Source organism: Zonotrichia albicollis, chromosome 1 (genome assembly GCF_047830755.1).
Source record: "Zonotrichia albicollis isolate bZonAlb1 chromosome 1, bZonAlb1.hap1, whole genome shotgun sequence".
NCBI classification, from domain to species: domain Eukaryota; kingdom Metazoa; phylum Chordata; class Aves; order Passeriformes; family Passerellidae; genus Zonotrichia; species Zonotrichia albicollis.
Window position 1 is genome coordinate 105548758 of NC_133819.1, and position 19949 is coordinate 105568706.

Here is a 19949-nt window from a genome sequence, read left to right on the forward strand (position 1 = left end):
TTAATAATGTCCAGTGAAGGCAGGGAAAAAAAAGACTGTGTATGCCAAGGCTTACACAGCCTATATGTTATGAACATTTTCCTAGCAATAATGATAGTTAAGCGTGGGAGTTGATTGCCAAAAGAAATCACTTCACTGGGCATTTTCAAGAAAAGGGTAAAAAATATCTGTCAGAACAAATTTAGGTATTGCTGATCCTGCTTTAGGGTGGAAGGAGGGACCAAATGACCTCTTGAAGACCCCTCCAGACCTATCTTTTTTGATTCTCTGTCTGTATGTCTCAGGCTGTTGAATATACCCGCTGTCACTGTTCTTACTTCTTTTCCTTAACTTATTTTTTCAATGTAAAAATAAAACTCTCATCAGAACCAAATTATTCCTGAAGGCCTGCTGCTGAAAAGCAAATATAGCTATCCCACCCACAGCAGGGCTGTGCAATTCTTTCATGTTCTTTAAATGTTATTTCATTGCTAGCGTTTTGAAATCATGTTCCCACCGCTGCCAGCCATACCATGCTTGACCCTTGGTATGTGATCTTGTACTCTCTGCTTTAGTTTGCTGAGGGGAGCTCAGCTGATGTATTGAACCTGCCATGCAGAAAATGCACAGGCATAAAAAGAGATGTGCTTTTGCAAAAAAAATCAGTCTGGAGTCCTTAATGTTCTACATAGCAAGACAAGCAAACAGGCAACAATAATTAAGTTAATTATTCATAATAATTTTCTATTCTGATCTGCCAGAAGTGCAATCATTTTTCACTGTGAAATGGTGGAGCTCTTTCAGATTAAAAATAGAAAAAGTTAAAATAGTGTTGCCTTAGTTTTAATGTGAAAGTACAAGACAGTGTTTTTGCTGACATGCTTTGGCATCTTCTGCTAATCTGCATCATATTAGGGTGAGAGAAAGAGAGATTAAGATGAAAACTTGTTCTGCTCTTACAAGTAAAAGATACTATTGCCATCTAAGTCATGTTGATACCCAGTAATTTGTTTCTTTGATTTTCTTGTGCTTGCATTGCTATTAAGATAGAGCAACTTTTAGCCTAATTTAGTCATTCTCTGCTGGCTTGGGTGCAGGGAAGAGAGGGAGCATGGGGCAGCAAAGAAAGTGTATGGCCCCTGTATTAGGTGCAGCATCAAATACCACTCTTCTCCCTGTGACATATGTGAATGAAAGTTCATCTGAAGAGACCTGACTCTTTAAAATCTCCTCTCCTCCTAAAGAAGGTATAAATCTTTTTAGAAGTATGGAAATGAGGGAAGATCCTTAAAGGCTTTTTTACATTGTGCTGGCTTTCTTACTCATTGTACACCACAAGGGCAGAGAACCACTATACAATCCCTGTTTAATTTGCTGGTGTGGGAAAAAAGATTGTTGAAAGCACCTTTGAAGGAGCTGCTGAGTCCTTGTGAGAGATTTCTGTGGTTCCATCTGCAGCTGAGCTGCACAGCAATTTCCCATTCCCCTCCAGAAGAGCTGTGCTACCAAGCAGCCTGCACCCCAGCTGCCCAGCAGCTTCGCCTCCAGCAAGCCCAGAGCCTGCAGAAAGCACTAACTGGTTTTGTCATCCCCAAATGCCAGCAGCCACATCCACAGCACCCAAATCCCTCTCTTTCTTCAAGTGGTTTTGGACTGGCAGACTTATTTGAGCTGTGTCTGTGCAGCTCTGCACTGTGACAGTGATGTATCATGCTGAAGGCAATCTCAGGAAATTTCAGGACTAGTATGTAAATTTTTCTTGTGTTACATATGACAATTGCAATAGCAAATCTGTGCTAAGCCTTTATTACTCCATGCTTGAAAGGAAACCTTGAGAAGCTACTTTTGGGAGGTAGTCCTCCTTCAGTTAGCCCTAAAAATGCTCACAGTTATTTATTACTTTAAAAGAAATAACTTGGTTCTGAACTTTGCATAAATCTCAAAAATAAGTATAAATACATAATGCAGAAGACTTGGAAACACTCTGGGTGAAATGCTGTCTATGTCATCAAATGAGTTGTAGCTTCATCACATAATAGTTATGTTTGTAGAAGTGATAAATTTATATTGATAAAAGACAAGATTTTAAGGGAAGACAGTTTCTATTTTGAATAGGTATTTTCTTCTCTATTCTAGTGGGTGGAACCAACATGTCATTAAACCATCTTCATGAAGTTGAAATCAAAAAATGTTAGAAATCTGAGAAATGCTGGCAATGCCTTGTCAATAGGGTCCAATCTAAATCTCTAGCCAAGGATTCCAGCCTTGTGCAGGATCTGTTGGACTCATGTCAGCCATGTGGCTGCAAGAGCTGTGAGACAACAGGGCTTTGGCAGAGATGTGTTGCTGAGACTTGTCTGAAATTCTGGTGAGTCAGGCTGTTCCACTGCAGTTATTCAGTCATTTGCTGTTGGGTAGGATGTCATTTCTGGCAGAGGTAACTCTCTGCCTATTGCTTCCTGTTCTCCACCACTTCCCTGCCCCCTACAAAAAGATCATTTGACTTAGGGCACAAATTAATTGTTGTTTACAATTGTGATGAACAAGTTTTAATAGAGAGGGAGTGGATGATGCCTTATTCATAAATAAGATGTTAGACTGACAGTGGCTGGAATGAATGTCAGCACTCTGTCACTATTTCTATTGTCCTTTTTCTTTTTTCTCTCTATTTTTTTTTTCGTAAGTGATTCCTTAATATTCTTATAAACCTCAGTACTCAGCTAAGTGTCCTTTCTCCATTAAAAGAGACAAGATTTGCATGAAGAATAGCACAATAACAGTCACTGTCCCTTCACTCAGTGAACTAATGTGCTATCAACTATTTCTATATTTCCACCTCCCCACTGCTTATTTTATTTCCTTTTATTATGAGTTTTACACTTTGAAAATAAACAGTACATAGCAGCTTCTTCTGCTTTCATTTATTATAACCCTGATCCTTACACATCTTTCTGCTAGAATTTCATCAGTGGTCATTTCATTTTTTTTTTTTCATTAGTGCAATTAACATCATTCTTATCAGTCTTTCACAGTTCTTATCCTGTCCTTTCTAGTCTTGACTAGAGCCAGTCTGTTGTTAGCACTCCTGGATCCCTCTCTTTGCATCCCTTCTCCCTGGGGAGGTGTTCAGCTTGTGTTGAAAACAGCTCTGTCTTCCTTCAGTTTTGGTGCTCCACTGTTGCCACCATACACGTGGTGGGCAGCTGCTCTCAGTCACAATTCAAGCTGTCTTTGGAGTGATTTCCTCAGCAACTGGGTTTGCTCCCTGCTCCATTTCTCCAGCCAGAAGTGGCTGCAGTGGCTCAAGATCGCAGCAGCTGAGGTGCCCTTGTCACTGGCCAGCAGTCAGGTGGTGCTTGCACACTGATCCCTGTGCAAACACACATGAGCGCCGAGGAGCCCTTATCCTATCAGCTCTAATTGTTCCTTCTCCAGAGAAGCTAATCAGATTCCTTATATCTCTGTGATGATGTGGTATCCGTCTGAGTGCTTTGCCTCTGGCACAATATGGACAAGCCTTCATTTGCTACTGAAATTGCCTGTTATGACTATATTTCCTCCCCAGTTCTTGGAATCAGTATGTCCATATAATGGTAGTTTGTTATTTAATGTAACTAGTTTCCCCAAGGGGAACAGCCCAAAGAATAATAAAATAATCCATTTGAAGTTCATGCAAACAATGAATCACCTGAACAGCTGTCTCTTTAAAAACAGGGCTGTAGTTTGATGCTGATGTTATAGAGATTCTTCTTCTTTTGAATATGTTCCCAGATTATGTATTTTATTTTATGTAAGTAAACCAGGTACAAAATAGAGAATAGTAAATAATACATAGAGGAAGATTCTGTACTTTTAAGGAGTATGTTTAAAGAAGAGGATGAAATAAAATTGACTTGTAAAGTAAAACTTAGAACTCTGAATTAAATTTTTTGAGATTTATTTGCAAGCCTCTTTTGCAACATTTTCAACCATCGATTTTTTTAAAAATCTAAAGCCTTGTCATAATATTTATATTTCCAGAGATGAAAAGTAAAATTAATCTTGTTTAGTAGCCAGACAGAGGTAAAAGTTTACTTCTGGCTTGAATCCTACAGTTTCTATTGTGCCGTACTATATTTCATAGTTACTCCCTTGATGCTTCTATGATGGGCAGCACTGCAGCCAGCCAGTGTGGGAAGGTTAGATGTGATCCAGGTTAGATCTGAGATGAATGTAAATCTCTTGCCCTTCTCCTGGGGCTGCCCACTGCACCCAGTAAAGGCCTGAGATATCCATTGGGATCGCTTCCTGCTCCATGGGGAGCTATGCACCATTCATGAAATAAACACTAGTTTTTCTCCCCAAGGCATGAGACTTTATAGGAATAAGTCACATTAAAATGCTTGTTGACTCTCTCTGACAGCCCATGGGAATTCTATGCAATTGGGATCTGGGTCCTCAGTGCAGGATTCTGCAGTGTGTTGTTTACAAGTCTCAAGTGTAGCATTTAAAATCTGATCTATGGAGGATTTTTTCTCCCCTGGACAAAGTTGATAAGAGGCTTTAAATGTCTGCCTCCTACCCAACACAATGGGATGATAGCTTCTGCCATGAATTAATCAAGCTGCTTGTTAAAAAAAACATTATCTTGCCACTCTTCTTCCAAGTCCTTTTGAATTCAGACAAATTAACTGCTTTCTCTTCCATAAAAATGATACACTAAGGTTAATTACAGTTCAAGAGCGCTCTAAGGTATGATTTTGCTGCGTGGTGTTTCTCAGGTCGAAAAGGAGCCGGAGGGGTGCACCTGGAACGAGAGCTTGAATTGTTCCCCTCGGGAAGGGGCGGATCAGCTGAGCAATTAAAATGGAGGACAGAAATTGCAAGGCTCTCAGGTGTCGTGCCCCTTTCTGTGCCAGAGGGGAGCAGAGAGGTGGGAGCGTGTGGCCCCCACACGGCATGCTGTGCCTCCATGGCGGGAGGCTGTGCCCTCGGGAGCTGGGCCAAGGACATCCCGCTGCTGCTGTTCCCTGCCTGGCCCCTTTCCAAGCACAGCCATCCTGTGCCTCCAGCTCTGGGCAAAAGGGGGTGATGGCACTCACCTCCTGTATGTTGCGTTGTCACGAGGATTGATTCAGCACACTGAGTGCAACAATTACAGAACCTGCTAATGAGGCTGGAGACATGGTAGGCAGGCAATGTTAGTCATTGTCCCCTTGCTTTTGGCTCCTGCTTGGTTTGTGCTCCTGTAGAGATGCTTGTGGCAGCATTTCCTAGGGCTCACTGAGATGCCTGGGAAGAGCCCCACCATACTGTGTGAGCCCTGAGGCGCAGTGTGGGGAGAAGGACTGAAATCATCCTCATGCTTCCCTGCCAGAGGGAAAACTGCTGGCAAGACCCCACCAAGGAATAAAAGGGTCAGTTCTTGTAATTCCTCCTCAGATGTGCTTGCCTTCTCTCCTTCCACCTGCTGCACATCTCGAGGAATTATTCCCTTAGTTTAGCTGCTGTGAATTTATTTTTTCAGACTAGCATCCTCCAGCTCCCTCCCTGCTGGGTAATCCATGGTGCCTCTGTGTACACACCCTTTGCCATGAGAAAGCCCAGAGGGGAGCAAGTTACTCCCAGCAGTAACAATAAGTAATGTTGCTTTTTGCTGTGTCTGTTGAAATTCTGGGACAGACCTCCCATCTCTTACCACCCTGCAGCCCACAGCCAGTGCTAACATGTCCTAGAGGTGGCTCGGGTACTCTCACAGGGGCATGCTGCCCTTCAGCTGCCTGTACATCTCCTCTTCCCTCCATGACCTGCCCACGCACACTAACACACAGCTTCCCACTCACTTCTCTATAAATTTTCTTTGTATTTGTTACACTTCACACTATAGCAGAAGGGAATCTTAAAATGCCTTTTTTCTTTTTCTTTTTCTTTTTTTTTTTTTCCATAGGGAAGGCTTTTAGAGCTAGGAAAAGATATTTTAGTACTTTTCAGAGCCTGAGCTGCCATGGTGTGTGCTGCAAGAAAAGCAAGCACATCACACACTGAAAATCACAGTCTGGTTGAGTGGAGAGGGTTCCCACTGTATGTTCTGTGCACGACTATTCCTGGAAAACCTGTGAATTTTATGAGGAAAAACCATTTGGAAGGCTGTGGGAAAGATTTGTCTCTGACATATTGTCCCCTGACTTCCCTTCTTTGAAGAGGGTAGACAGCAGCACCAATGGTTCTACACTGATGACAGCCTAATTATCTAACAAGAGCCAGGCACAGTAAAACCCAAAGGGCTAAGGGAGGAGCAGTTTTCTACTTACATCCCAAACTCTTAGTGTACTCAAAACTAGATTGTCCTTGAGCATTCCGCAGTCTTTTTATGAAAAAGTTTTTTCTGCTTAGTTTGAGCTTGGCTTTTTCGTGTTTGGAAAGACAGAACTGGGCCTGCTAACTTAGCAGAATTTGTCTAAGGTGAGGAAAAAATGTGACTCAGACTTTTCCATTGACAGCCCTCTAGCAAAACTCTTAAGATTTGACCTGCTAAACATCTAGCAATTGCCTATCTCATTAACTACTTTCTTTTCTTCAGATAAAAGCAACTTTTTAATTTTACTTAGCATTTTCCTATTGCTGAATATCTTCTTATCAGTGAATAGTGAATAGCTCTACACACAAAACCCTGCTTCACACATCCAAATTGCTTCCTTCCTGCTATAAATGGATGTTTAGCATAGTAATCTGGAGTGAAAGGCACAAGATTAGCAATGCAGCCACTGAGAGTGCGTTATTGTGCTGGGCTTTTCTTTAGTTTCTACTTTCAAATAGCTTTATTCCTAAAGAATATGGAAGTTACATTTTTAGCAAGTTGCTGGTTTCTGTACAGAAGGAAAATACCTTTTTCAACCCCAGTACTGACCTGCCCTTTCTAGTCACCAAGAAAAATACTTTGAATCACAAAAGGCACATAAAAAATCTTTCAATCCTACAATTTTTGTTAATGATATGCTGAATGCTATGAAATTAAGTTGCCCTATGATTCCTAATTAATTGAAAATCAGGTCCACAATTCATCCGAGCTATGAAAATCAGACTATATTCCTAAGGAGACATGCAGATTCTTTTTCTGTTTCTTGAGCCCTTGAACTCTGTGTTTTTGTGCTTTCTTTTCAACTGTGAAAGCTCGATATTTTTTTCTTTAACTGGAAAAGTTTTGCAAGCCTCATGAGATGAGCTTTAAGAAAAACATAACGAATTGCAGAAGCGTGATAAATAGCAGTCATTGGCAGCTCTAGATCATTCCTCCCTCTAGTGGCTGGCTGGCTCCAGTGACAGTAAATGGAGCTCTATTAACATCTCAGGGAATTATTCCCTTCATTTAGCTGCTGAGAACTTATTTTTTCAGGCTAGCATCCCCCAGCTCCCCTCCTGCTGGGTAATCCATGGTGCCTCTGTGTACACATCCGTGACTGTGTTATTTGACCAGACTTTCAGTTTTTCAAGGTCACCTTTACAGTGTTCTCATGCTTTTCCAGTCCCTTCTGTACATTTTATTATATGATTCCCAATAGCAGTCAGGTAAAAAAGGTTGACCCAGTTCTGTTGCATTTCTGTGGTCCAACACGGTGATTTATCACAGCCAATCTCTGATGTATACTAAATTGAAAAAGTGATGAATTTGAAGCAGTTTAGCTTGATGCAACGCTGTGTTTTGACAGTGAGCAGGAGACCAGCGCTTCTTCCATCTCCTTGGATTTGTCAGTGCATGCCCAGAACAACAGCAGGCAGCTCAGGTGTGCTCATGTCATTAACAACTGACCCATCTCTTCCTGGATAATTACAAAAAATGTAAAGCTGCTGCAGAGTTGAAATGCTCAATCTAATTTTGCTTAGCTTCAAGCCCCAGATATATGTTTAGTTGGAGGGACAGTATTCAATGGGTTGACAAATTGGTCCTTACCTGACACATCACAAGAGAAACCAGAGTCCCAGGACACTGAGCAGCCTTTCAAAGGTCCCATCCCACCTGCACACAAAGACATACATCAAAAGCATGATTTTGAACATCATACTTTGATGAAGTTCAAATATCATCACACAGATCTCTGCCCTAGTGATCCTGACAATATGAAATGGATTCATGTTATCATAGTGTTGTTGTTTTCCTAATCAAGGTGACAGAGCAGTAAAAATACCTGCTGGATATACAACAGCCATTTAAGGAAGAGGTCATCTGAGGAAGAGGGTACTTACTCATGTAACAAAATTAAATTATGTAAGTTCAGTGCAGAATTCTGTCTCTCCTCATAAGAGTTGTGAGGCTTTAGGAAGTAATACAGGTTTCATTACAATTTACTTAAAATTGACATTTTAGGTATTAAACTTTTAGGTTACTGAATAGGTTACTGAAGTTTTATTAGGTTTGAGAGCTCTTCAAGCAGTTGTGTTGTACCTCAGAAAAACCATTGACTTGAAATGATGTCATATCCATACCAATCACCATCCATAGTCTATAATGGTTTAAAATAAAAATAAAAAAAAAATAAACTTATTCTCAAGTATCTTTTGACCATCACTCCAAACATTTTTCAGTGTTGATTAACCAGGTATTCTGCTTTATATACAATATCAGTCTCTGGGGCTGAAGTTGTTCAATATCAGTCTCTGGGGCTATTTCAGTTCTTCTGTGACCTTAGCTTCCAGTAATACAATAAAAATTTGGTGCTGCTATTCATTTCCATCAAAGAAGCTCAGTTATGTTTGCTGACTTTAGTTCATCATCACAAAGCCACCTACAGCCACAGAGGTGCTGTAGGAAAGTACTAACACATGCAGTATATTTTCTGAGACTGAGGGGTTTATATGACTTCTCCTCCAGGTCACACAGCAAATTTTAGTCCACGCTGAAATCTGAACCCATGAACAACCATCAATTGCTAGTAGTTTTAAATGTCAGCAGATGATATTTATCCAGAAAAATTTAGAGGGGGTTTTTGAAGGCTTTTTTTTGTTGTTGTTGTGTTGGGGGCTTTTTCTGTAATGGCATGTAAAAGCATAGATATCCAACTATTTTCATCTTCTGAGCAGGACCAAAGGCCACCTGCATCTTCACCATGTATATTATGTTCTATTTGGAAAAGAAGAGGGTTTGTACCCTTAACTCCTTCACCAACTATTTGTTTGTTTTGTGGTTTAGATGGGATACAGAGAACACTAGAAATCAGTAAGGAACTAGCTTTATCCCCTTCGATGCAAGCACAGACATTTGTGCTTTTTAACTTTTTTTTTTTTCCATTGGAAAAGAGTAGTGTACCCAATTCAGCAAACCAAATATTTTCATTCCAAGTATGGAAATAAAATTAAAAAAAATATTTGGAAATACGTAAGAATGCCTACAGGTCAAGAAGCTACCTGGCTCCCTCAGGAGCTGACACTTCCTTCCTTTAAAATGAGCTGCACAGCCCTTCTGGAGTTCCACAGCCCTGAAGGGCATCCACTCTTTGGAATTACTTTTTACATTCTCATTGCCTCCATCTGAATCATTGTACTTGACACTGACAGTGTGATGAATGACATGACAACTGGTTGTCTGTTCCTTTACTAACAGACCCAAATAAAGATTTCAGAGTATTTCTGGTTCAGGGGAATAAAAAAATACCTATTTTAAAGACTTGCAAAAAAAAAAAAAAAAGATCCCCTTCAGTGCCGAGCAGGATTTTGCATTATTATGAAGATTTCTTAAGTCATTTTTTTCTTTGGGTCTCTCATGCTCAAAAATTAAATTAGTTCTATTTATCAGGGTTTATTCTGTACAAGTTTGGCTCAACAACAGCCTATAACACAGAAAGTATATGTTGGGTTTTTTTATAAGGAGGCAAAAAAGTCTAAAATGTGTGTTAAGCATTATTTCACATTTTTTCAACAAACTTCTATTCATCAGAAGATTTTTATAATGGATATTGACTTCAGACTTTGACCTTGAGATATTTAGTGCTTTGGCCATGTTTATAAGAGCACTGGCACAACTTGCCCAGACCACTGTATATATATATACCTGAAATAACAGGTTGAACAGGTTGTCACCTCATGTTGTATCTCAGTACAGCAAACAAGTCCTTTTTTTAATTACTACAGAACAAAACTGGAAAGACTTTGTAATGGAAAGAGATAATATTAAAATATATGTGGATAACTGGGGGTTTGGAATTAGCTGGGCTAGTTTTGAGGAATTTCTTTTGATGTAAAAGCATCTGAAGGGAAAGTGATTGCTTCTTCTTTTCCTCTGAGGAATAGCTCTCATAAAGTTACACGGAGAGAAATTGTCCCTGCTCCTGGGGTATTGCTTTTGCTTTGTAAGATCAGTGAGAAAAGGGAAAATCCGCCAGAGCAGCAGACTGCTGCCCAGATTATCAGTGAAGAATTTTCCAGAAACCCTACTGCGTACCATCATTTTCTTCTCTTACTTGCAATCCAGACATTACTTTAAATAAAAACATGGGTTAGAAGTTACTATTTCTAGCTTCTTTTATGACAGGAGAAATTGCAGGGTTTTATCTTAGTCAGTTTCCCCAAAACTCTTTGCTTTTTTATCAGGAAGAGACAGCTGCAAGTCACATCTGAGCTCCAACCTGTACTTATCCAGACACACCTCGAGAAAATGGCTGTAGGGTTATCCAGGAGCTCATTGCTCTGTCACATCACACCCCCAACCCCTGTGCCTCAAGAGTAGCTGGATCCTATTTCAAGTCACCATCTTCCATGTGTCTGCAGGGAAACAAAATGTACCAAGCAAGAAGCACTTGCTTATAAAAGAAGAAAATGCAAGCTTCTCTTCAGGTATTTTAAACTGCTTGGTGTTCTTCAAACACTAAACAGCTAAAATGGAGAATACTGAAGTAGCCACTTAGTAAGAGGGCACACATGATCTTTCAAAATGACTCGATCAGGAGGGAATAGGAGAGAAAATCCATGGTCACCATCAGTACATATTAAACTCACAGCATTTGATGGGTAGCATGCTCTGCCTTGTGTTGAATCTTGCTGCCTCAACTTTTCATGTGGACAAAGGGCTGTTACTCAGAGAAGTAAGAAGATGAGCTCACCCCCTTAGCTGAGTTGGAATTAGGATTATTCCCTTCTCCCTGGCAGAGCTACTAGCCTGCTCTCCTCATTGCTTTAAAATGTGCTTGCTTTTCAGTTTCTCCAGTGGCTTGGCTTGTGTTGCACATCTGTACAGATGGTATTGAATCTGCTGCTTTTGCTTTTTTTTGTTTCTCTTTACTAGGTGGCCAAAAGTTTTGAAATGGCAGAATACTGAATAGGAAGTGAAAAATTGCTGCATATGTAAAACACATTTTTTTTGAAAATGCAGGTGGCTGTTTATGTATGTGAAGGTTTTGGAGTAATGTTGTTGACTTGCAAAACTAAGATTTCCCTAATCTCACTGGGAGCTGTTTATGCAGATCTAATCTGGATGTTTGAGAATGTCTTTCTGAAGGAGGTGACTCAAATGCAGATACATGACAGGGCTTGCAGGCACATGGCCATGCAGTGTGTGGGTGATCACTGCCTGGTTTCAAGTCCAGGAGGACCTGTGGAGTCGAAGACACTGAAAGCTCAAAATGCATGCAAGTTTTCAGAAAAAAATAGCTCTTTAAATAAATACTGCAGTGACATTCAACAGAGTAAATACTTTCTTACTATTTACCAAAAAAAAAAATTATTTGTAGATAAATACTGCCCAATATTGTAACTTGGAGTAGCACGGGAGGGCCTCTCAGTTACGGGAAGTCTGCCCAGAAGATGCCTTTTAGTGAGCTGGAGCTCCATCCTCCCACTCCCAGGAGCAAGCCAGAGCTCCTGCATAAATCCTGGTGCTAAGCAGGCAGAGCTGGTTGTGCTGACAGCTCAGCACACAGCCAGGTGACATTCCTGAAAAGTAGCTGCTTTCCCCTTGTGGTTTGGCAGAGAGCTGTAACTCTTTGGTGTTCCCACTGGCAGAATTAATCAAACTCTTAACATGTGAATGGGGGAGACCTGAACATTTAGCTAAGCAGGTGAGGTCTGAGCTTGTGGAGACTGTGATTTTACAAGGACTGCAACAGGGAATATCTTCTTTATATTCTGTAGACCTTCAGTACCTAAAGGGAGGCTACAAGAGAGATGGAGAGGAACTTTGTACCAGGGCATGTAGTGATAGGACAAGGGGGAATGCTCAAATTCCTAAAATAAGAATTTATCTGAGCAGACTGAAGATGACTTTTAAGTTTCACTAGTAAGGAGAGGTGGCACTGAAGTAACCAATAATGGAAAGTGATGTGGAATCAGATAGATAAGCCTGGCCTTGATGAGGAGAACTGAAGGAGTGGCTTCTGCAGGAAGGAGGGTATAACTTTAGTGCTGGCAAAGAGTTCATCAAAGCAGTGTTGGAGGGCTTCATTCCAGCAAGGTCCAAAGGGCTCCAGGCAAGGCTGTGAGTATGGCTGACCTGCTCAGGCAGTGTGCATTCTCAGTCCATTATATCTGATGCAAGGCAAGATCTTTTTCAGCTTGAGTAAATATATTTCTCTGTGCTGAGCAGCACTGGTTCCTGGGATCACTAGTGCCCATTCTAAAGAGAGTTGAGCTGAAAAAGGCAAGAGCTTTTGTCATGCATTTGGTCTAGGCTCAGACCTAGATCAAATTGCCTCCAGCAAGGATCTCCAAAAACCCCTTTGGACATATACCCAGTAAGATTGGCAGTAGGGGACATTGAGGCCTACAGCTTTCCTCAAAGGGTCTTCTGAGAGGAGAACTATTCTTAAGCTGTCTGCTCTTGACAGTGTTACATCTTACCCTGCTTCTGGTGACAAGATAGGGTGGATTTGTTTTCTAGTGTAAACAAAAAATGGTTTTGCACAGAAGCAGCTTACCCTGGCATGACTGGATTGAGCTGGTTCATCTGGGTGGAACTATTTCTACCTTTCAGAATCTTTTTTCACTCTCTGGGATGGAAGAGTGCTCACAACATTCCCACGCACACACACGCACATGGCAATCAGAACCAGCATGGAGACCAGATTTCTGATTAAAGAGAATTGTATAATGTCTGTCTTCATCATCTTCCATCTGCTTTTCTTGCCAACTCAGTTGCATATGTGCCACTTTCGTGCTGTGCTCTATTCTTTCACTATGTCTAGAAAGCAAGGAGAAAATACAGTATGTCAAAGACAAGGGAAATGTTCCTTATATACATTAGCCTGTGGTATTTTTTGATTGTACAAAGTACCTGAAAAGATCTTTGAGATAAAATGGAAGATTTGTTTTAATGTATACATGAATTTTTATTCAATAGTCATCTTTGTTTGCTAATATTTTAATAACTAAAGATTGCTCATTAAATAAATTCATACAAACTCAATACCTCCACATCCCAAAAAGAGAAAAAGAACCCCAAAGCTTCTGTGTCCTTTGAGAGGAAAGCAGGATTGTAACAAAATCACAGAGTGGTCCCGTGATTGATTCTGAAGCTGGCAGTAGTCAGACATCGAGGGTTTTAAAAGGGACTGGGCTTTTTAGAAACATTTTCTACCATAAAACATTGATCCAGTTCCTGCTGCCCTCAAACAAACAAACAAACAGACACCACGTGCTCACACAAAAACTGCACAACAGCTGGAGATGGAGATGCATAACACCAAACTCTGGGGGCTTGTGGATTGTTGTTGTTTTTTTTTTTTTCCCTTTTAAAGTGCTTGCTTCCATTTCCCAAGAGAATCTGAAAAATCAGACCGAGACAAATACACCATGCTGTAATTTCTGCCTCTTCTCAGCCTGGGTAAAACTCTGTGTCACAGGCATGTCCATGCAGTTTTGTGGTATGTGTTGGCTGGTCCAAGCAGCAAGGACAATTTCTGATCTGGTAGTAGAAGCGAAAGGAAGAAATGCCATTTTTCTGTTGATGGCACTGTTTTGCTCTTCAGCAGATAAGCTTTTTCTGAATATCTCCAAGTTTTAGAATTTTCTTTCTCACACTTGACCCTTTAGCAGGGTCTGAACTTAAAGAGAGGTTTTATTGGGATTTTTTGTTTTTAGCTTCAAGGCAAGAACTTCCCATGAAGGGGTTCACTTGTTTATAAACAAGAAAGAAAAAGGAGAGCTTCAAACCCAGAAAAATCTGGAGTGGGGAGTGCAAATGCTAAGAATTGTTTATGTGCTGCCCTTGTCCCCGTCTGTGATATGACAGTCCCCTGTTCACTGCACCAAAAAGCAGCAGAACATGGATGCCAACACAGAAAAATTACCCCACCCTGGTTGACCTATGTCATGACCAGGATCAGACAGATGCACATCAGTAAATTGTTCTCTAAGTCTTCTTCTCTGTCCTTCTGTGTTCACCTTGTGTCAGGCTACACTGGATTATTCTACCTTCTAGCAACATTAAAATGAAAATAAAATTAAGCAGAGAAATAATGTTGGATGTGCCCACCAGCCACACCAGAGTGGGGCATTCAGCAGAGGATAATTTATCCCCATGGATCCTAGCTGTCAGCTGTATGCAACAAAATGGAGTGCTGGGACACTTAACAGTAGTGGTGGCTTTGAGATTTTTTTTCCTTGGTTTCATGTTGTATGTGGTGTATTTTTTGAGGTCTTCTTCTTTGTTTGAAGGCAAATTTTAGCACTGCTGGCTTACAGAAGCATTTCGGACATGTTCCTGGACTTTTACTTTACTCTGCTTTGTCATTTTCTGTTGGCAGAACACAATACCCATCTGGCACAACACTGTATTTTGTGCTATGATTCTGACTGCTGAACTTGGAGAAGACAATACAGTCTCAGGACTACATTTTATTATATTGTGTCTGGCCTAAAGGGAAAAAATAGTAGTCATCACAAGGCTTGGTTTTCCCTTTCTTCATTCAGAAATGAAATGTATAAGTGAAAGTGCTTTTTATAACCAGCACGTATATGACAGAGTACATTGTGCATTCCTAAATTAAAAGGAAATATTTGAAACTAAAATTTCCTGCTTATGTAAATCCCTGTTGTCTATCTTCTCTCTGTCATTTGAAAGACATTTTCAAGGCATAGGAACTCTTCCAAGAATACATTCAAAGTTATTTCACGGTTAAATGCTAACACTGCATTTTGAACCCTTTGATATAGAATCATAGAGTGTCAAGGGCTTGGAATGGACCTTAAAGATCATCTAGCCCCCTCCCTAGCTGGGACACCTCTAGTGGCAGGGACACCTGCCACTAGACCAGGTTGTTCAAGGCCTTACCCAAACTGGTTTTGAAGACTGCCAGGGTTGGGGCATTCACAACCTCCCTGGGCAACCTGTTCCGATGTCTAACCATCCTCACAGTAAATAATTTCTTCCCTTCTTCTAATTTTTCCTTTGTTCAGTTTGTAGCTTTTACTCCTTGTCCTTTCACTACAATTCCTGATGAAGGGTCCCTCTCCAGCTTCCCTGTAGCCTCCAGAGCAAAGCAACTGAGTCTAGCTGCTCTCACAAATGCTTACACCAACCAACTCCTTACTCTGTAAATAAGTGAGTCTGTAAGTGAGGGACCAGAATGTGTTTTCATCTGAATCAAGTCATGTAAATCATGTTAATATTGTGTAAATACAAACACGTCTGTAACAGTGAGGTAAAAGTATTTCTTACCATGCATGTTGCAACAGTGGTACGGTGATTAGATGTGTGTGTTTTAAAGACTTTCTTTTCTCTGTTTGAATGAAAACAGGAGAATAGGCTTCAGTGTGTTCGAAATGTACAGAGCAGAAATCTCAGTGCAGTATGCAAAGATTTCCTTTATACACCTACATGATCTTCTGGTTCAGATGCTTCACTAGAACATGAAATGAGCATTCTCCTCCTCTCAGAGCTTCTCATGGAATTTCTGTAGCATTTTGGCCTCATTGCTGGGGTATCTTGATCTTCTGTGATGCACAGTGTGGATCAGAGGCACTTGCCTCCCTCTACCCAGGGGAGTATTTATTTATCTGCTGGGACTCAGCAGGCTCCTTTTCCACCCACTTCAGCTCCAGGGCTGGTTCCTTCTCTTGCAAATCCCCTCAGGAAACCCAAAATGGCAATCTGCAGAGCAGCAGCAACACAGAGCCCTCATATCTCCTCCTGGTGCCTCTTGCTGTGGTTTTTGGGAAGCACATCCAGTAGTGCTGTGCCTCCCACCCTGTGTGGTATCAGTGTGATGCTGTTGTGGCTGTGCTCCCATCCTCTGGGGTGAGGCCTGGGGCAAGGGCAGCAGTGTGGGGAAAAAGCATGGTGTAGCCAATGTGAGGAACTGGCCACTTGTGGGTGCAGCACAGAAATGATGGAACATGCTTGAGGAGCTTGTTTAAGAACCTAAATAATTCACATCCCACTTCTGCCAGTTAATACATCCAATGCAGTGAGTGGAGCCAAAGACCATTTTGTATTGGCCAAAGAGCTGCCCCAAAGTCTCAGTCCTTGGCATGTTGTACTTATTGTAGAAATTGCAATGGCAAAAAGAGAAATGTAGGTAATGCAGGATAAATAAGAGACAGACTTGAACCCTCAAGGAAGAAAAAGGTATTTTAATTTACACGTTACTGGTAATAGTAACTCCAAGAAAATTAATTATACATTCAGATCTTGCACATCATACATAGTCAGATTTATTTCTAAGTGGCATATTATCAAAACTTCCAGTGGCATTTCAGCCGTTCATTAAACTTTACTGTAGGACATAGTGACGATTTATTACACAGCTATAAAAGCAGCAGTAATCATTATAAATGCAAGCTTTCAATATTTCTTTCTCTAGGTTTAAATCCCTTTTATCCTCTTTTTCTCCCCCACCACTACATCTAATGAAACAGAGATTGTATCAGTCAGTAAGCAAGGAGCCACCTCCTTCAACAGCAGCCAGTTACCTCCTCTGGTCTATATACAGGAGAGGGAACTGTTCACAGATTGAGATAAGTAGCCCCCTGTAAAATACAGTTCTGGATTTGTGTCAAACTAGCCAGTTGCATGGTGAGGAACGAAAACAGAAATACAAAAAAATGCAGCTGTGCTGAGGACCCGCATCTGAAAAAAAAAGGGGAACATCTACTTTTATGAGGAATTCCTTTGTTTTAAGCAGAGTTGCGAAAATACTATGCAACACTAATGCACACAGAAAATTCATTTCTATACTCTTTGTGGTGGCTTTCCATGCCACTTCCATGAGTATCATACATGATCTTTACTCTGGCTGCCACAGCAAAATCTTTGTGCTATGGATACTTGCTTTATTGGTTCCGCTCTTTAAAGGGCATGTGCCTCAGCAACTGCAGATTTCTGTCTGGCAATATCTGTGCACTGAATCTCGTGATGTGCTGCAGTCTTCTTGCAAGCTCAGCTAATCAGTGGGCAGCAACAAGCCCCAGGTGATGTATTTGGCTAACTGGCAGCTAATCAAGCTGATTTGAATTTTGCATGTCACATATTGGCAGCAAATTGTTCACATCATAATCATAAAATACGTTTTGAACCAATCTAGAAAATGCATTTCAGGCAATGCTGATCAGTTTGCAGATCTGCAGTGTGGTGAAGTAGCTCAGATGCATCAGAAAAATTATGTCTCCTGAATTATTCATTCATTTTTTTTTAAATTCAATAACAGGCAATAATTTTTATTCCAAGAGTTACATGGTTAGTGTTAGTTACCAAAATGCAGTGAACAAATGTAACCATTGGTAACAGTTGACTTTTCACCACTTTTTCTGCCTTTTTTTGAGTTGTTTGGAGCACCACTTATTCTGATGTCTAAAGAGGTTTTGTCATGTGGAATCAAGCGGTGTAAGGAGTCAAAGAGTATGGAAATGGCTGTTGTATTATACTGTATGCACAGTGAAAATGGCAAGCAAAGGCTTTCTCTTCATCCTGTGACAGGAGTATCGGGTAATTAGCAGAAGTTTACGTATTTTTATTAGGAAGTAATTAGCAGCCAGAGAATAAGGTATTGTAGAGATGGCCTAGGTTTTATTACAGTATTGGATGATTCAGAATTAGACCCAGTTTCTGAACTACTTAGGTGAGTGATTACACAATGGAATTGTCCTCCCAAAATGCATTGACAATTACCAGAATTGTGCATACCACTGGGAAATTGCTGATACTAATTACCATCATTAGATACTTGAAACAAAATATCTGCAAATGCTTCAGGAATTAGACATAAAATGGATTCTCTTCTTTCAGGTCAGCTGTGCATGTATTTCTAAAGACTAGGAGACAAAGATTAAGCCTGTAATTAGGTTACAGATTTTTCTTTTATATACCTTTGAACATCTCTATGAGATTTACATTTTAAAATGGAAAATTTAGTTAATATTTTACTTAGTTTGCTTTGTGATACATGAAGAATATTTAAAACTAAAAAAATACATTGAAGCCTCACCCTTTTGATACTTTATTAATTGGTCAGTTCTTTCAAAAGACATATCCCCCAAATTAATTGTATTTCATACAAGTTAATTTCACTCATTTTTGGGACTCACATCTTTGTAGGATGCCTCAGGTTGTGAAGACAGCACTTAGCCAGTACATTCAGAGGATAAAGCATCTCACAGGTGGAGGATTGTTCTAGCTGACTCTTAGCATATAGGACAAGAAAAGAGCAGAAGCACAAATTCCCTGAGGAACACAGGGACAGGGGGTTGGGGGAGGGTTTTTTGTTCGGTTTTGATTCCATGTACATCTCACCTGTCACTTGTATTGAAAAACTAGGCAAAGCTATCACTTCAGAAATACAACTGTGACCTTTAAACTTCTAATTTGACATCGTTATGTAAAGCTACTTCCTTAGCATGCATTTTGTGTTGTGGCATGTTAACTTGTGGCTTAAGCCAAGTCTAAAATAAAATTTAAAGCATAAAAAATCAAACCTTATCAGGTGGCCTATGCTGTTGGAGTGATTTCCTAGGTTAAGGCATACTATGAGTGCATTTTACATGGTTTATATGATCTGCCTGCCCTGTTGGCCCATACACCCTTAAAAGCCCCATGAGAAACAGTCCTGTTTCATGAGTACAGACTTAAGAACATGTCAGATAATGTCACCAGCAGCATTTTGAGATGTGGATGTTAATTTAATAAATTTAGAATCATCCATCTGATCGAAGTATCAGGCCTCTTCCTTCTTTACCCGCCTCCCCAGCAGGTTTTGATGGTTGCTGCATTCATCTCTGTAAGGCCACAGGGCTTTCTCTGCTGCTCATCTCAGTGGCTTCTCTTGCTCTTTTAAAATCAGTTTGTGAAGTCATTTCAGTGTTGTCACTTCAAAAGTCCCGCATAGTGGGGGGGGGGGGGGGGTTGCTGGAGCTGGATGTTGTCATTGTTAGTACAGTGTAAAATTTTTCCATTCCGCTGTCAGTAAAGAAAATGAATGTGATTTTACCATTATGCTTAGATGTGGTTTATGGAAAATGAAAAGGAAATCCTTTCCATCCTTTTCTCTTCCTTCCACCAAATAAAAGGGTGGTGTAATACAAATAAAAGTACTGACCTTGCCTTTATTTTGTAAATATACAAGAACTGTGTCATGACTTGTTCAAGTCAAGCTGTTCCAGTGAAAAACATCTGGTTATTCTCACTCCTGGTGAGGCCATTTGGATTTAATAGGATCTATTTTTTCTTCCTTTCTTTTTCTTTTTTCCCCACCCACAACTCCCAGGATATCCAGTGAACACTCGCCAAAGCTCCAGATCCGGAGCCACAGTTACCTGAGGGCGGTGAGCGAAGTCTCCATCAACAGGAGCCTGGACAGCCTGGACCCCGCAGGGCTGCTGACCTCCCCCAAGTTCCGCTCCCGCAACGAGAGCTACATGAGAGCCATGAGCACTATCAGCCAGGTGGGTGACCTGCACCTGGAGAGCCACTGTCAGGCTGGACACTCCTTCCAATAGGGGAAAATGGATTGTGCTTCAAGTGGTGCTCACCAGCACTCTCATTGAACAGGGTTCTTAAGGATCTTGTGCTTGGCACC

The 19949-nt window shown here is 40.7% G+C and overlaps 1 protein-coding gene across 13 annotated transcripts in view; it reads left to right on the top strand.

The window, feature by feature from the left end:
- Positions 1-19949, top strand: part of DLGAP1 (DLG associated protein 1) — a 399529-nt gene that overhangs the window by 287747 nt on the left and 91833 nt on the right. For all 13 annotated transcript variants that reach the window (XM_074549059.1, XM_074549033.1, XM_074549041.1 and 10 more), the window contains one exon: positions 19638-19815. In XM_074549059.1, coding sequence (XP_074405160.1) covers positions 19638-19815 — 178 coding nt within the window. The remainder of the gene's footprint in view (positions 1-19637; positions 19816-19949) is intronic.